The sequence below is a fragment of the Mus musculus genome, chromosome 8 (genome assembly GCF_000001635.26).
Source record: "Mus musculus strain C57BL/6J chromosome 8, GRCm38.p6 C57BL/6J".
Lineage (NCBI taxonomy): Eukaryota > Metazoa > Chordata > Mammalia > Rodentia > Muridae > Mus > Mus musculus.
The window spans coordinates 78,234,851-78,249,847 of record NC_000074.6 but is presented as its reverse complement, the minus strand read 5'-3'; the positions used below and the strand labels follow the sequence as shown (position 1 = coordinate 78,249,847).

General features: G+C 39.6%; 1 protein-coding gene across 5 annotated transcripts in view; it reads right to left on the bottom strand.

The window, feature by feature from the left end:
• The window catches only part of Ttc29 (tetratricopeptide repeat domain 29), a 181,045-nt gene that overhangs the window by 144,479 nt on the left and 21,569 nt on the right, over positions 1–14,997 (bottom strand). For all 5 annotated transcript variants that reach the window (XM_011248517.3, XM_011248518.3, XM_011248516.3 and 2 more), the window contains exon 6: positions 3,526–3,749. In XM_011248517.3, the coding sequence (XP_011246819.1) occupies positions 3,526–3,749 (224 nt within the window). The remainder of the gene's footprint in view (positions 1–3,525; positions 3,750–14,997) is intronic.

Below are 14,997 nucleotides of genomic sequence, written 5' to 3'. Positions count from 1 at the left end.
ATAAGATGAGCCGGGACATCCAGCTTTTCCTCCGGTGCTGGGAATCTAACTTACATCTGTACACTTGCACAGGCAAGAACTCTCCATAGAGACATTTTCTCAGCTCCTCAAGACACTTCTAAATAACACACCCGTTTTCTTAACAGAAACTCCCCACAGAAACTTCTCACCTACTGTGAATAAACTAGTAAAGTATAGCTTATCCTACAGAAACTTCTCACCTAGTGTGAATAGACTAGTACCGTTTATCAAATGTTTCATTTTTCCTGATTGGAGTTTCTGTTTACAGACTCAAGTTGATAAGGTATGTCAACTTTCTATTTTTACAAATGTGTATCTAAACATTTTCTGTTTTTTAGTAAATTGAACTGTAATTTAAAATATTCTCAACATACATACAGAGTATTTTTTAAAGTAATGGGTTGTAAGTATGTAAGTTCCCAGGATTCTGTAGTTAAAACATGCCAATAAGGTGAGCTATTTTTCTGTAACCACATCCGTACTCTTCACAGTCTAAGTAGCCTGATCTCCTCGAGAGCCGCAGCAGGCATCATCTGAAGATGGAAGTTCACTATGGGCTTGCTATTCAGACTCTCTGACCTATACTCTAAAAACGGGATTCTCTGCTGTAGTAAGTTTGAGAAATACTCTTGCTAATTTTCTCCACTCAGTGAAATAACACAATACACAAAGGTGTAAACAATGGTTGGGTAAATGGTGCAGAATCAGGATGCTTAAGCCCAGAGCTAATTAACCCGGAGTCTTCCAAACTTACTTTACTCCATGATGTTTTCCCCATTTTTCTACTTTGCATAAAACTTACATTGTGTGAGAGTCCACTCGAGTCCAACAGACTTTGTGTGTATTAAACGAATGTTGTCAGAAGACAATGTAGCTTCAACCTTCAACCACAATTTGCAAGTCAAGTGTAAGAGACTTTAGAGTTATCTCTGCCTTCAGTTTGTTCTCACTTTTAGTGCCATTTTTTTTTCCTCAAGACACTTAAGAATAACATTCCAGGTGTCATGGAAAAGTCTCACAGCAGGGACTGTGAGATGTGTCTGAGATAGGTATGTTAACCTTTGGAAGATAACACCAAAAGGAAGGACTAGGTTGCTTTAAATAGTTTGATATAAAGCGACAAGTGGTTTTGGTGAGTTAAATAGCACTAATGCTGCTGCTGTGCACATCTGCTGAGGCTGAACTGGTGCAGGCCACCACTGTTCCTGCCACAGATGAGACAGTACTGATGCAGATGACCACTGATACTGCCACAGCTAGTATGAAATGAGCTTCACCATGGCCCTCGATGAGTGGATGGGTTTGAGGATGGGTGGATGGGTGGATGGATAGGTGGGTAGGTGAATGGATGGGTGGGTGGGTGGGTGGACGGGTGGATGGGTGGGTGAGTGGGTGGGTGGATGGGTGGATGGATAGGTGGGTAGGTGGATGGATGGATGGATAGATGGATGGATGGATGGATGGATGGATGGATGGATGGATAGGTGGGTAGGTGGATGGATGGATAGATGAGGAAGCAGTGAGGACTCTCAGCATTATTCAGCATTTCCTTCTCAAAACCCGACACCACACACTGTGGACCCTGAGACACTCCTGACAGAACTTTGCACTCTAGCTGCATACACCTTAAAACATACACAGGTGTTTTCAGATTTAGGAGTCATTCAACCTAACAAAAGCAAACATGTAGATGTCATTTTCTGGAGTAATTTTTATTCAGATCTCAATTTTACTCTGATAAATTTTAGATGTGGAGGGTCAAAAATAATGCACAAAGTTCTAAAAACTGATTATACTTTCTGTAATAATTCTAATTTTCTATATTTCAGGAAGGCAAAAGTCATGGCACCTCATAGGAGATAAGCCTATGGGTAAACTATTTTGAGCAAAGGTAATTTTGCCTATTTAAGAAGTATAACCTTATTTCTCAGACATGGACAATAAACCACACAATGCCACTCGAATGGGACCTCACTGGGACCTGGTCTTCCAAGTGCTACTTTCCTTTAACTTGAGCATCCTGTGGTTTGTCAAATGTGGTTTACCTTCTTTACAACAGACAGACACAGCAATGACACATCACAGCACGACAGGCACTTGGCTCGAGTTTATGCTACTCAAATCAAAGTCCCCAAACTAAGCTGATGATAAAATTGAACCTTATAAAATAAATAGTAGGCAAAGTTTATCCTGGACAGCTCTATTTCCAGTGTAAGTATCAATTTAGGATTTTGCTCTGACAGTAGAATTTGGGACTTAGCTTTTGTTTGTTTTGTAATAACATAGCATATTTTAAAAATAATAGTCAATTTCTCATGTTTAAATTGTATTTTGAAAATTCACCAAAAGACTTCATTTTATATCAATTCTGCAGTTTAAAATGCTTCCCACACTATCGAAGTCCCCCCCCCCCCCCAGTACTGTACCCTTAGGTTTGTGTTCACATTATGTCCTTCCTTATGGTCTGAAGCCGCTGAGCTCACGCTGGGGCTAGGATTTGGGCTGCCCCTCTGCTCTGTGTACCTGTCTTCCCAACTGCAGCAGTGAGCAGTTGGGCAGGAAGAATTGCCTACTGACCCTGTGAAAGCCCCAAATGAAAGGTCATATTGCCACGTATAGCATGAGTCTTTCTTGTCTTTCTTTTGTGTCCTCTTGTCTTTTCAGTCAGAATGATGCAGGAAAAATTTGAAATGCCAAATTCCATAATTTTTTTTCCTTTTTTCGAGTGAAAACAACAAATACCTAATACAGACCTAAAAATGTTAAATGGCAAAGCCCATATAATTTTATCATATTTTCTTAATACTTAATTTTCTTAAATACTTTAGAGTATTAAGTACATAACACTTTAAATATAAAACACCAACTTTATAAAAAAAGTGTTAAAATATGGCAAAAGAATGCCTTAAAATGATTTTGTGAAACATAGGAAATTAACTTTTGAAGCCACAATCATGGGTTGCATATTATTTTCCCCTTTCTTCTGAAAAAGTGTCTCACAATGTAGCTGAGGCTAACCCCAAACTCAGAATAAGCTGTCTCTTTGTCCCAAGTGCTGGGATTACAGCCTTAACAATACCCTAGAAATTACAGGCTTTTCATGTCTTTTTAAATACTACCATTTTCTAATCCAAGCTGACAGGATCTCATGACAAAACTTTGAACGCTCGTTACATAGATGCTAAAACAAACTATGTCTGTGTGGTTTTTATGTGACAGTGCCTTGAAAACTGGTCAATATTCATACAACACAAAGACAAATCAGGATGTGTTCTCAATGATAGGACAGGTTTACACCTGTTGGAAACTTATGGAAATGTTTGGTAGAACACTGTCTTCCCAGGCTTGCAATGACATCTGCAGAATGTCTTTGTAGCTGGTCATTTAGCCTTAAAGCCACTCAGTGGAATAGGTTGAACTGTGTGATTTGTCTTAATGTATCAAATTCATAGGGTGACATTTTGGAATCTTCCCTGGGGTGCAACCCCACATCCCAGCACCTACCTTTCCTCTCGGCAGCCTCGGCCCTGGTCAGGTAGTGGTAGAAATTGTCTAGCTTGTCCGGCTGGTCCTCCAGAGGCCTCTGCTGCCAGAAGAGGGACTGTGCCTTCGCAGCTTCCCGGAGCTTATCCCACTGTTCCATCAGTGCAAAGAGCTCGGTGAAGGACTTGTGGAACCCATCTCGCAGCATGTCCACGCAGATGCTCTTCTTGTATGAGTTCCTGTGGCTGGGAACACGAGCAGAACACCAGCCATTTTAGACCAGAGAGGGGTTCTCAATCTCTAAACACCAGACAGGCTTTCTTACTCATCTTCCTCAGCGAAAGCATGAAAACTATCAAGAGATCTTTGTGACAAATCAAGCAACTTCCATTTTAGAAGGATGCAGAGAGCTTACCTAACACAGTTGTGTTAATGTAACCGCACCTCTGAAAAGGACAAATGTGTTACTTTAACTATTCAAAGTTTTTTTTTCATACACACAGACAAATACAAACACGTCCACTCCCTACCCTACCCTCTACACACACCCCTGCTCAAACCAACCAACCTATCAGCAGACCAAACAGACCTGCCAGCCAAGTAAGAAGACCAACAAGAAAAAAAACTTGTTGAATATTAAAAGTCCATTAATTTCTGTATTATGTAGTTCTACAATCTGTTATTGGAATTTGGCCATTTCCAGTCAATCATGCTTCTGCATTTAATGTTTTAAACAATTACTGAAATACCATAGTGTGTGTGTGTATGTGTGTGTGTGTGTATAGATACATATATATAATATACATATATATATATATACACACACACATATATATATGTATGTATATGTACATATGTGTATATATATACAGGTAGGATCAAATGAATGGTTTGATAACTCAATTATTAAGTAAGTAGATAAACAAATAGAAATTCACTTCCTAGTAAATTTGGAAATTTGGAAAGCCGAGACAGGAGGATTGTTCATTTGAATTCAGCCTGGGCTACATAGTATGAGCCTGTCTCAAAAGATAAAACCAAATAAAAACCTCCTAACACATACTTTATTGTTCATAAGCACGGATAAAGAAACAGATGACTCTCTGTTGTATTTATCCCACAAATCCCTACCGGCTTTCTCATGATGAAATACCTACTTTTTCCATTTTCTTATGTGTGTTGGGTGCATATGTGTGTTGTGCATTGTTTGCATATGTGTGAAAGTACAAATGCATGTGTGTGTGCCTGCGGGTGGGGGCCTGCGGTTGATGTGAGGGACATCCATGATCACTTTCGAGCCTTATTCTTGGGGGCAGGGTCTCTAAGTCTGACCCAGATCTTACAGATGCAGCTAGTTTTACTAGCCAGTTTGTTCTGGAGACACTCTGTCTCCACTCCCTGAGTTAACGGCAGTTAAAGGCAGGTGGATACACTCTCTGGCATATGTGTGAGGTCTGGGGATCTGAACTCCAGTTCTTATGCTCGAGTGGCAAGTGATTTAACTTTTGAGCCCCCAAACTCAGCCATCTCTGCAGCTCCTCCCCCCCCCCCCCCCACCGCCCGCCAAGATGTACTGTTCTAGGCCAAAAAGAGTCAGTGCCCTTGTAAAATCTGTATGCCTGTTCAAGGGAAGACACAGACAACAACTAAACAGACACATAATAAACAATGATTGAAAATGTTTATTTAAGAGTTACATGTGCTGCCAGGTGTGGTGGCACCGGTCTTAATCCCAGCACTCAGAAGGCAGAGGCAAGCAGATCTCTGTGATTTTACATGCTGAGTTCCAAGCCAGCTAGAGTTTTGTAGAAGGATCCTGTCTGAAAACAAACAAACAAAAAACAAAAGGAAAGAAACAAAAGGAAAAAGAATACACATGCTTATGGAGAACATATGGGGTAGTCACTGTTTAACCAAAAGAACAAGTAGATATTAAAAGATAGTTTCAAGTAAATTACTGTATGTTCTTTCTTTAAAAGAAGACAGTTCGATGTTTAGGACAATTGATCTGATGGGGAACTGACTACTGGCAATACAGGCTTGAGGGTCGGTGGAATCTACCTGATCACTCAAAATCAGGAGTTCTGATGTGGAGCCCGACATGCCCTGACATCCCTACCTGAACATCCCTGAATCCCATTCCTTTCCCTGTGTAAAAGCCTGTATTAGCATCAGTCCTAACCACATTGCAGAACTCTTCTAGGAACCCATGAAATACCGTGTGTGCAAACTCTCTGGGAAATACTAACCCTGTGGTGGTTGGTTCTCACCTTCTAGCTATGCATTGGATTCACTGGAGGTTTGAAAACAAAACCTACCCGCCTACCAAGAATGTCTCATGCAGTGGCCCTGCTTAGGTATGGAGGGAAGCTAAGTGTGGTGAGACACTGAGGTTGCTAAGGCCAAGAGTGGCAGAGCTAGCTGCCGAGGAGGCTGGATCGGGGCTACATTAACAGGATGCACCTGTGGATAGTTATTATTATTGTGAAGCTAGGAGTGGAACATGGATGGAGTCTTTGAGCATGCTAGGGACCATTCCTCCCGAGCTCCACCCCATCCACATGGCTGCATTTGAGAAGTGTCTGGAAGGATCGTCCTACATGAACTTGAACTTTAGCTCTCTCCCACCTGATAACCAGATTATTTACAGAAATAACTGATAGAGAGTAAAGAAACTATCTTCCTATACCAAAAAATTAAGAGCCATCATGTGATTCTAAGATTAAAAGAGAAGACTAATGCATGATTTCTGTTTCCTGCCATGTCCTCTGATCCAGTGAAAAGGGCCCAGAATAGAAGGGTCAGGAGTGAACCTGTGAATGGGCCACACCCCCTTTCTCCCACCCCCCTCCCTCAAATACTAGGCGAGGTAGAAATGGAACTCGGTTTCTTGTAATATCCAGAAGAATTGGGAGGGAGGGGGCAACTGTGCCCATCTCTTGTGGGATGCATGAAGGTATGAGGACAACCACCATCTATCTCCTTGTCCATCTCCCTGAGCACAGGGCATATGGAAACAACCAACTCTCAGGTTCTAAGCAGAAGACAGCTGGCCCTTTAATTTCTCAAGGACCTAGGACAACACGAGAGGGACACCATAACATCCCAGGTGCTCTGTGTGCCACACTGAAGGTTTTGGACAGAGAGGGCCACAATTCCTGCCACCATAGTTTCAAACAGCAGCAAGGTTTGTATGCTAAAAGGCTATGTATAGGCTGCACATGGGGACAGACCCAAGACACAAGCTGTGCTGGAGAGATGTGGCAGCTCAGGCTAGCTCATCTGCAGAGCTGATGGCGAAGCTCAGCCAGAGATGCACCTGGCCACCTCTGTGGGACTGCATAGCTCAGGAATACACTCAGTAAGAGAGCTTGCCTTCCAGAAGCTTAGAAAACCAAAGCTTCTAGATACCTGCTAATGGCGCATAGGGGAAGGTCTGGCTGAGTGGCCTGGTGGATTCAAGGCTGATATCTCTGGGATTATCTTGTTCTCTGTGCTTTGCTGATCACTATCAAGCTGCTACAGATCACTTTTAAAATGAGAAGAAAGGAGACTCGGTGGCATGGTTTTCCTTATCTGTGGGGGAAAGCGAAACCATTTCTGTAAGTAGCAGCTCCTCGTTTATGCCTTACTGGTCAGAACTGGGTCAAACGCCACCCTGCTATATTGCAAACCAACACTGCCTTTGGTTGCCATCTTGTTCAGGAAAGGAAGATACTGCATCAGAGATATGGACACTAAAAGATAAGTTTCTGACTTTTTAGGACTAAAGCTGAACTTTCGTATATATTTTCGTTTGTGGGACCCAGTAATTCTATTGCCTTTTGGCTCCCACACTGAGTGCAATGTTGTTTAGTTTTGTTTTGTTTTTCTGTTGTAGGAGGAGAGGTGATGGTAAGTGGCTTTTGAATGTTGAGAAAGATCACCACACTGGTCTGGCTTTATCTGAGTGACAAGATAAGATTTTGACACTAGGGAGGATTAATGCTGAGGGCCAGGAATTAAAATGAAGTTATATATATACATACATATATATATTAGACTTAGAGTCCGTGACTCTGAACTTCACACCTGATCCTACAGAAGGAGTGGAGGAGGACAAGCCCGGAAGCTTCGAGGAGAGATAGTGGGCTTTGCTGGCCACTCATGAGAAAGGCTGTAGGTCTGGATCCAGGGCACAGGAGGTAGAGAAGCTGTTGGCTCCAAAATGTATTTAGGTGATGGCATGTGGTGGTGGCATGACTTGGTGACTGGTGTTACCAACGTGAAGAAGCAGATTGACAATGGGTCATATTCTAAAGAGGGGAAACAAATGGTTGATTGGACTTTGAAAATGATTAACTGGAGTTTGTGGAATCTGAGGATATATGTGATTGGCAGTCCAGAAGGCCTCAGAGGATGGAGGCTGTAACGCCAACCTTTCTTAAAATAAGAGATGCTATCTCTGTGTGTTGGAGGCTCTCACCATGTATGTGAGAAGACCTCCTGGGTCAAACATAAAGAAAAGTGAAATGCTGGCTTTAAACACTAAGTTGGAGCATCATAAGAGCCACTCCTGCAAGATCAGGTGAGAAACAAATGCAGACAAGCACCCCAGGCCTCCTTTGTTGGCCTAGAGAGATGGAAAAGGGTCATTTGCTGCAGGTGACCTGCCCAGCATTGAGGCCCCCCCCCCACAGCTAGCAGCATTCTAGAATAGATGAAAATAACCAGTCCCACTGGAGATAAGTTATTTGTGGGTCAAGAATTTTAGTAATTTAATCAGGGCCTTTTTACCAAAAGGATGAGTACTGAGGTAAAGTGTTGATCCACAGACACTGTCTGGGAAACAGGATGAAAGCAGGACTACAGCTCATTCAAGGAGGCAATGGCTTCTTAGGAACACTGTTGGGGCTGTTCTTGCTATCCACCGTCTGTTAAGGGTGCTATGACTTGGCCTTTCCTTCTGGACCAAGTTCTCTCCTAATTTCCACCTAATTAGTTACTAAATAATACCCTTCCAATAAGGCCACTTCCACTTAATTTAGTCATGATCAGTTGCTGCTCCCTATGGCCCTAAATTCCCAAAGCCCCACCAAAGGCTGGACTGAGATTATGTCTGAGATAGCTTTCAGCTTCCAAACATCCACGAGATGCAATTGGCATCCATTTCAAAAATATCTAGTGAATGTTCAAATGGCCATTCTTCACGAAGATGCTCTAACAGTCAATATTTCAATATGTATCTATAACTATGCTGACGTTTTGATTTGGCACATAGGTTTGCACATGTGTAAACTTATGTATCATCAAATAAGCCCTGTTATTCAAACCCAGGATGAAGAAAAATCAGTGATGTCAACCTACTCAATAAATTCCCATTCAGACCTTCATAGTTAATGTAAATCTTTATTTACTAAGATCCCTTGATTATTTGGAAGTAACAGTGTGCGTCAGTTCTTGCTAGTATATTTGAACTCTTCAAATTTCTGTTTCTTAATAGACAACTGTAGTCAAAGTTCTCTTGCTTTGTGCAAATGTTTGTTTATTTTAAATATAAAGACAATAGAATTTTGTCACCTTTTTAATCATTTTTCCTTGGGACCTGATTGTTTTACTCCTCAGTTTTAGTGACACACCAAAACATTTATGAATATTGGTCTAAACTAAAATATGTTGCTTTTAGGCATCAGAATAAAAATTTATACAAGGGGGAAAAGAGAACTCTGGGAACCCCCTGAAAGGATTTCATATTACGGAATTTGACGCCAGTGCTCACAGAGAACAAGGGGTATGCAGATAAATGTGAGGCCATTACTGGCCACATCAACCACCTATAAGTGTGTTCCAGGAAGTGATCACAGAGGCACATCAGACTTCGGTGCCATGTCAGCTACATCAACCCAACATAAGCTAGAGGGCCACTAGAGAGGAAGGTGTTTTCTTAATTAGTGATTGATGTGGGAGAGCCCAGCACATTGTGGGTGATCTCACCCCTGGGTGGCCTTGGAAAGCAAGCTAAGCAAGCCATGAAGAGCAGGCCAGTAAGCAGCACCCCTCCGTGGCCTCTGCATCGGCTCCTGCCTTCAGATCCCCCCAACTCCCTTTTAAGGCCCTGGTTCCACTGCCTTCAGTGATAAACTGTGATGTGGAAGGGGAAGCCAAGTGGACCCTTTCTACTTAAGTTGCTTTTGGTCATGATGTTTCCTCATCGCAGTAGAAGTCCTAACTAAGACACCGGGATGGGATCTGCAGCTGGGGAATGGATTTTCAAACTAGATGTAGTTCTATCTACATGGTGTCTATTGCTATTTAAAGGCACCACTCAATGGCGATCTGGTTATTTCAATTTGCATCAAAACTCCTCTAAAAATATTTGTGTTGCCCAAAGCCATAGAAGCTTGCAGGGGACAGAACTCTTTCTGCCCCTGATTCATAATTTTTCCACTCTCCCATAGTTACATAGACAACCTCGCCCTTCTTCATCTTCTCTACAGTGTTCTGCTTAATTGCACTGTTTGTTTAAAAATTTGATACATTCTGACAACTATGATGCAATACCCTGTTTGAATCACGTAGTCTTTATCTGAGCTAATCTGTGTTCAAACTGGGCCAGGAAAGGTGACCAGAGTCATTCTGAGACCGTCCCAGAGGAGCCTTCTTCTTAAAACGAGGGGCTGGCAGGTGATGGCATCCACGACAAATGGATTCGATAGCGGAGTCTTATTGGAGGGTATGAAGGAAGCACACTGGCAAACATTTAATAAGAATGAAAACCAAACCCTTCTACAAACAGAGCTGGTAAAGGGGAAGCAGACGGGCATGGTCCGCTTATTCTCTTTGCACGTGAACGTGAGTTAGCTAGAGATGGACTTTTAAAACCCAAGCACTATTACCTCTCCAAATATGTGGGGAATAAATTTATCGCATTTCTTTACGGGCTAAACTGGAATCAGACTATCAGAGTGAACCTTCACATTCAGAGACTTCAAGCACAGTTCAATAAGGAAAAAACATACTTTAAAACAAGATCATAAAAATTTTATTTAATTCGACAAAGATAAACTTGAAAGATCTGTAAGAGCTCATCAAAAGTCAGGCTAATACTTTTATTCCATTAAGTTAATATTTATAAGCCACTAGTGGGATATCTGTCGGTTTTAACAGTCTTACGCTCATATTGGAGGGATAAATGTTATTGGAATCACCTGCGGGATAATTACACTGACTTAATGAATACCGAAACAGCCTCAGTTAATATAATTTCCACGAAATAAAGTGAACTGCTATTCTTACCTCTGCTTTCCAGTGTAGGTAGATATTACACACGATCAAAATGAAACAAAAAGTTATTTTCATGCACACACTCACACGGATTGCATAAGTGCCTAGCTCTGGTTCAATACTTTTCACTCTTGCAATTTTTTTTTCTCCAAAAGCTGAACAACAACAACAACAGCAACAACAAACATTGGCAAGCATTTCTCTATAAATACATAAAGCTAGAGGAAAGAGATAAAATAAAAACTATCATAGCACTTAGAATGACTTTACTTCAAAAATAAATGGAATTTCAGTGAACAACGACAGCATTCATTATCTAAATGTCTGCTTTAAACTAATTAAAAATTAGTTACAGTGATGACGAATACTGATTGAGAATCGTCCTATATGTACACTACATACTGGAAAGTAACAAATGAATGGGGGTTTGCACTTTTAAGGGCTTTTATTTTATTTTCCATGTACTTCCAAATAGAGTCAGGTACAAAGTTTTAAACATTAAACAAAAACAAACAAACAAACAAACAAGCCAACAAGCAAACAAACCAAACATCCCTTCCTTTAAAAAGCGCCAAGGTTTCCAGTGAGTTGACTGGTCTCTGGGGGCATCTACTGGAAATTTAGCAAACTGCAGTCACATCATGTAAATCTGATAACTTTGAGTTTTCATCTTAATACAGATATTATTTTAACTGATATGCAAGCAAGGTGGCACCCAAATAATATACATGTAAAGTTATGCATGGCATCCTAGCTGATCCACGTGACAAGGGCAAAGGAGGAAGCTGTCTATGAGTCCAGTGAGCCATACCCCGTTGCTTTAAGTAGCATGTTAGGCCAACGTTTTCAAATCATTTAGTTCTCATTTATGGAAGAATTGGGGCGCACTATCAGTAGTAAGCACTCATACCTAGTAAGGAAAATGCAAACACTTTGCAACTGTGACGGTTTCTCAGAAACCCACATTGCTTATCTGTACAGCCACTAACTACAAATTAACAGTGCAATTGATTTTCTATATGGTTAAGTTTAGCTCTTCCATGTTAATATCTTGAAAAGCAGAATTTTGGTATATTTAAATTTAAAACTCTCTTTAATTATGACTAGTCACTATAATTTGGATTATTCATTAGGATTAGCATGACTGATTCTTCTAGATATTTCAAAACGTGAAGAATAATGCACATATTTTTAAATATACATTCCAATAAAGAACTTCTCATGCTATTTTATTTATGACTAATTATGTGGTAAGAATTTTAATGGCATAATTAGAATCACAACTTTCATTCTTTATGAAGGTTATGGGTATATATTTAAAATAAAGTTTTAAAAATAATTTTATATGTTTAAGTATCGTGCTATGCCTTCTATCATTACATATTTTACATGTTATCATAATTTTAGGTAAAATTCTCTTTACAACGATTAAAATAATTAACACCTAGCATGTATTAATTTATGTTTTCTGAAAAATTTTCTTCAGAATAACCACTTAAATAAGTGTGGTATAATCCATTATGTAAGCTTTTAAAAATGAAAATAAAAATATTGCAATTAGATATTAATACAATAGAATATTTTGTTTCAGTTTAGATTTAGATCCAATTAGGTATCTAGGTTAACCTACTAATTTAAAAAAAAATAAAATCTAGCACATTGACAGTGAATAGAATTGATATGTAATACCAATACCAGTTGTAAGTTTACATATTTGAATCTTTGGAAAACCTGTTACTCATGCAAGTTTTTATCTATATTTTAGGAAAATACAAATTCATATCTATTAATAAAGTAGAAAGCATAAAATTTTGACATTTTCACAGCACAGGTACAGAATACAAAATATTATTTGAAAAATTCTACTTAATTCAAGCACATCTTTTTTTTTCTTTTAAATTTTTTTTAAAGAAACCTAGTAATAAGGTAGAATTATTACTAATATAGTTCTTTTGGGTAATACAACATTTAAAGACATAGTTAACAAAAAAAATCCTCCCAACAAGAATTTCTTTCTAGACGGGTAACTTCATTTTAGAATACATGAAATATTTCTGTAGCAATAAGCGAATGTTAGGTCACACATTCCATTATTAGCACTGACATTTGGCATTCAGTGCAGTGACTCTGGTGAGACCAGGGGTTGTTTATCAACCCAGCAATGTCTTGCTGGCCATGATTACTGGACATCACAAGAGGATGGATTTGATTCAGCAAGCAGCACAGGACCGCAGCCCTTCGAATGACTTTAAATAGTTCTCTTAATAATATAAAGGCATTTAAAAATGTATTGATCACACTAAAAATGATTTACCCAAATGATTTCCATTCATTCAAATCTTTGAATCACAGTGGCCACCATTAGTTGAGCACGAATCAACAATGCACCCAGCAATGGCACAGAACTAGTTATCCACAAAAGCTGTCATGCAGAGAACTAGCTATCCACAAAAGCTGTCACGCAGTATTTTAGCAGTAGACATCTTTTTGTTGAGAAATAAAATCTCAAATTGTATCCACATTTTTACAAAGTTTCTTTGAGAGTTTCGTATAAAAGCCTGGAAGAGAGCCCTTATATAAGTATCCAGGTTTGTATAGCATCTAACTACTTGCAAACCTTTGTAAGAGGGTCAGGGTGAAACTGCCTTAGAGTAGAGCAGCAACTGCGGAACCAGGCAGAGTGAGTGCGCTGTGCACCGAGTGCCCTTTTAAGAGTTTTTCCAGGGAATGAATATTAAGCCAGAATGAACACCTTTGGGTAAAAGGAGCAGACACAGAGATTTATGGTGTTTGGTTTGTTTGTTTGTTTGTTTGTTTATTAGTTTTGTTTGTTGTGGTTCAAACGACACTGTAATTTTCAACCCTTGGAGAGCCAACAAAGAAGTACAGTTTCTAAAGTGACTTTTAGTGAGAAAAAGGAACTCAGTAGGTAATATAATTTTATTATATTGTGTCCTGATAAACACTGAATGTGAAGTAAAAATTAATTTCACATATCATGACTACAAACACACCAAAGTATTAATGTTGCTACAGCAACTGAATACTTTCGTGTAAATTAATATGATAATTTATGGTAGCATAAAACTCCACCCACAGAATATTGTATCTACTATTTTTTATATGTAATTTGTTGTGTCCTACACAATTTTTGAAATCATAAGATTTGAGGTTGTTTTTCTCAAAAAAGCCCCTCCCAAAACAAAAACCCACTTTCTTTATTTCGGCTTTCATCTCTATAAATAAAGCAATTGGTTCTCCATGTAAGGTGAGTGAAATGGGAAAATAGGAGAAGAGAAAGCCGGAGAGCTAATCTTAGGGAACAACCTGTGCCTTACAACAAAGGCAAGGCCGTGTGGCAACCCGACCAACATGTTTTCTGGGTCCGGCCTGGCTGTTTTCAGGGAACGCCTCACACTTTGCCTGTGCCAGAGTTCCTGAGTTTTGCAAGTAAAATTCCGTTTCTTGCACTCTTGCTGGGAGTCGTGAGAGTCTGTGGTTTGCACCTTCCCATTAAAAATGTATTGTATTTTTTGAAATTATTCACCCCGCCTTTTATCCAGATCGCGCCTTTGAAAGGAGGAAGTGGATGATGAATGGAATAATTCATGACTTCCCATTAAATATGAAACTTTCTTTTGCAGAGTTTAGAAAATGAAGTTCTACATAATGTACAGAAGTTGATTAGAACTTTTTCTACATCTTTTTTTTTTGAAATCTCTCACATAAAACAACTACATGAAGAGGCTTCTCTGTAAAAGGAAAAGCAGTTGATTCTTTGCACCTATGGTTTCCAGCTTTCTGTTCTTGTGTTTTTGCCTCTAAACACACGCACATACACTAGCACATGCACTCCCAGTCATGCACACACTCAAACATACACTTCTTAGGATTACTTAAAAGCATTAAAATGATGACAGGAAACATGTACATGAGGCTCTTCGGTTGACAAGTACTTAGGAGAAATGTGACACCCTTAAAACACAAAAGGAAAAAGTACATAATTTAAAAAATGACAGCCAAACATTATTCATGCTCTTTAGTATGAAAATAAATAGAAAAACTTGCATTTTGATTTTTTTTATAGTGTGACATTTCTTCAGTGAGGTGATGACATTTGCTGTGAAAACTGAACAAGACCTCACCTCTTCAGAACCTCCTCGCTCCCTCAGCCGCCTCTCTGTCCCCTTTCCCAGGGGCTCTGCTAAACCTACTTCTTCCTTTTCCTTT